At 35.3% G+C, this 2,007-nt stretch overlaps 1 protein-coding gene across 1 annotated transcript; it reads left to right on the top strand.

The window, feature by feature from the left end:
- Positions 1-257: 257 nt before the first annotated feature.
- LOC109222670 (protein NRT1/ PTR FAMILY 1.1-like) lies at positions 258-1,384 on the top strand. The gene is made up of 2 exons (XM_019386995.1): positions 258-280; positions 499-1,384. Exons 1-2 carry the CDS (start codon positions 258-260, stop codon positions 1,382-1,384), a joined length of 909 nt encoding a protein of 302 aa, XP_019242540.1.
- The last annotated feature ends 623 nt before the right edge of the window (positions 1,385-2,007 follow it).

Below are 2,007 nucleotides of genomic sequence, written 5' to 3'. Positions count from 1 at the left end.
AACATTGTTTAGACATAGAATGCCTAATATTAGGTTGTTACTTAACATGAATAACTAGATTTCTTGTTGGCGATGCCACCAAAGAACCTCTTGTCCCCTCACACAAGAACTTTAGCATAAGAAAAGGTGACAAATGTATTCAAAGTGGAACAAAGATGATTAAGGACTAATAATGCTATTGTTGGGTAACGCCAACGTCCTGCCTATGGCAAGCTCACGAGGGGGTTAGGGTAGACTAGGTCAAGTCATGGTCGAACATGGCGCTTGTTTGGTGGACTTGGTTAAGAAATAAAATTACGCCCTTACTATCAGCTATAGCTTTTGGCATAATAGTAAGCACTTGATCCTAACAGCCAATAACGCTATAATGAAACAGATAAAAATCTTTATATCATGCTCTCCTCTCTTACTGATGATTGAAAAATAATTTGTTAGTAGTTTGTTTGAATATTGAATGAACAAGCATATTGATAAGCATTTTTTGGTCATATTCCATAGGTTTCTAAATAAGGCGTGCATCATTAGAAACCCTGAGAAAGATTTGAATCCAAATGGAATAGTTTCAGATCAATGGAATCTTTGTACAGTTCAACAAGTAGAAGAATTCAAAGCATTGATCAAAGTAATCCCAATGTGGTCTACAGGAATTATGATAGCAGTAACACTAAGTCAACATGCATTTCCAGTGTTACAAGCAAATACAATGGACAGACATTTGAATAGTCACTTTGAAATTCCAGCAGCTTCTTATGGTTTATTTGGGATTATTACATTGACAATATGGATAGCCATCTATGACCGAATCCTCGTCCCCTGGATTTCAAAATTCACCAAAAAACCTCGCGGATTGACTTTCAAGCAACGTATAGAGATCGGGTTGTTGTTTTCTTGTGCAGCACAAGCGGTAGCAGCATTAGTGGAAAGAGAAAGACGAGCACGAGCCCATAATGAAGGACTAGAGAGAAATCCGTTGTCACAAGTGAATATGTCAGCATTTTGGTTAGTGCCACAACATTGTTTAACTGGTCTAGCTGAGGCATTCAACGCGATTGGACAAATAGAATTTTATTATTTACAATTTCCTAAGAGCATGGCTAGTATTGGAGTGGCACTATTTGCACTAGGAATGGGATTTGGGAATGTTGTTGGAAGTCTAATAGTTGAAATTGTTGATCATGTTTCAAGTAGAGGAGGGAAAGTGAGTTGGGTATCAAATAATTTGAATTTAGGTCACTATGATTATTACTATTGGATTCTTTGCTTGTTGAGTGTAGGGAATTTGTTCTACTTTATTGTTTGTGCTTGGGCTTATGGATCTGATGAAGATACAAGAATTTGGGAGGAAGATCAAGCTGAAAAGAAAGGAGAGATTGTCATGTTATAGACATTTTTAGTAGTCGAATTTGTTAACATGTTTGACTTTGCAGAGCCTGAGGGCTCACTTTATCATATATTGGGGTCTTTACATAAATAGCCAGCCAAATTTACTTTTTGACTTTTTTATCGATAAGTTGATTATACATTGGTTATACACTTATTCTACATATGTTATACATTCGCGGGCTATTATACTCTATTGCAAATTTTGTTCAGTTTCACACTTTCATGCCTCTTTTCTTTTTCTTGATCACTTATGAAAAATGTGAAAATGTCATTGTAAAGTGACGCCTTTTTGTATTGACACAGATAAACTTTAATTTTTAATTTCAAGGTCAGATCAGAGTCATGATAAACAAAAGCTATTTCTGTCCAATGTATAATTAACAGAAACCAGTCAATTCTCAATCTCAATATAATATGAATATATCAAACCACACTGAGGCGGAGAATTACTTCATTAGTGCATCTATCCGATGTGAATCTGAATTAAGCAATTCAGTTAATTTCGAATACAAAATGTCTAAAGCAATATAGATTTAGAGGTGGCAAAACTAACCCAAATCTATTTTGACCCGCCCAAGTTTTAATGGGTTTGGAGTAGAATTATGAGAAATTTTCATAAAGCAC

This window comes from Nicotiana attenuata, unplaced genomic scaffold (assembly GCF_001879085.1).
Source record: "Nicotiana attenuata strain UT unplaced genomic scaffold, NIATTr2, whole genome shotgun sequence".
Lineage (NCBI taxonomy): Eukaryota > Viridiplantae > Streptophyta > Magnoliopsida > Solanales > Solanaceae > Nicotiana > Nicotiana attenuata.
This window is presented reverse-complemented; position numbering and strand designations above follow the sequence as displayed.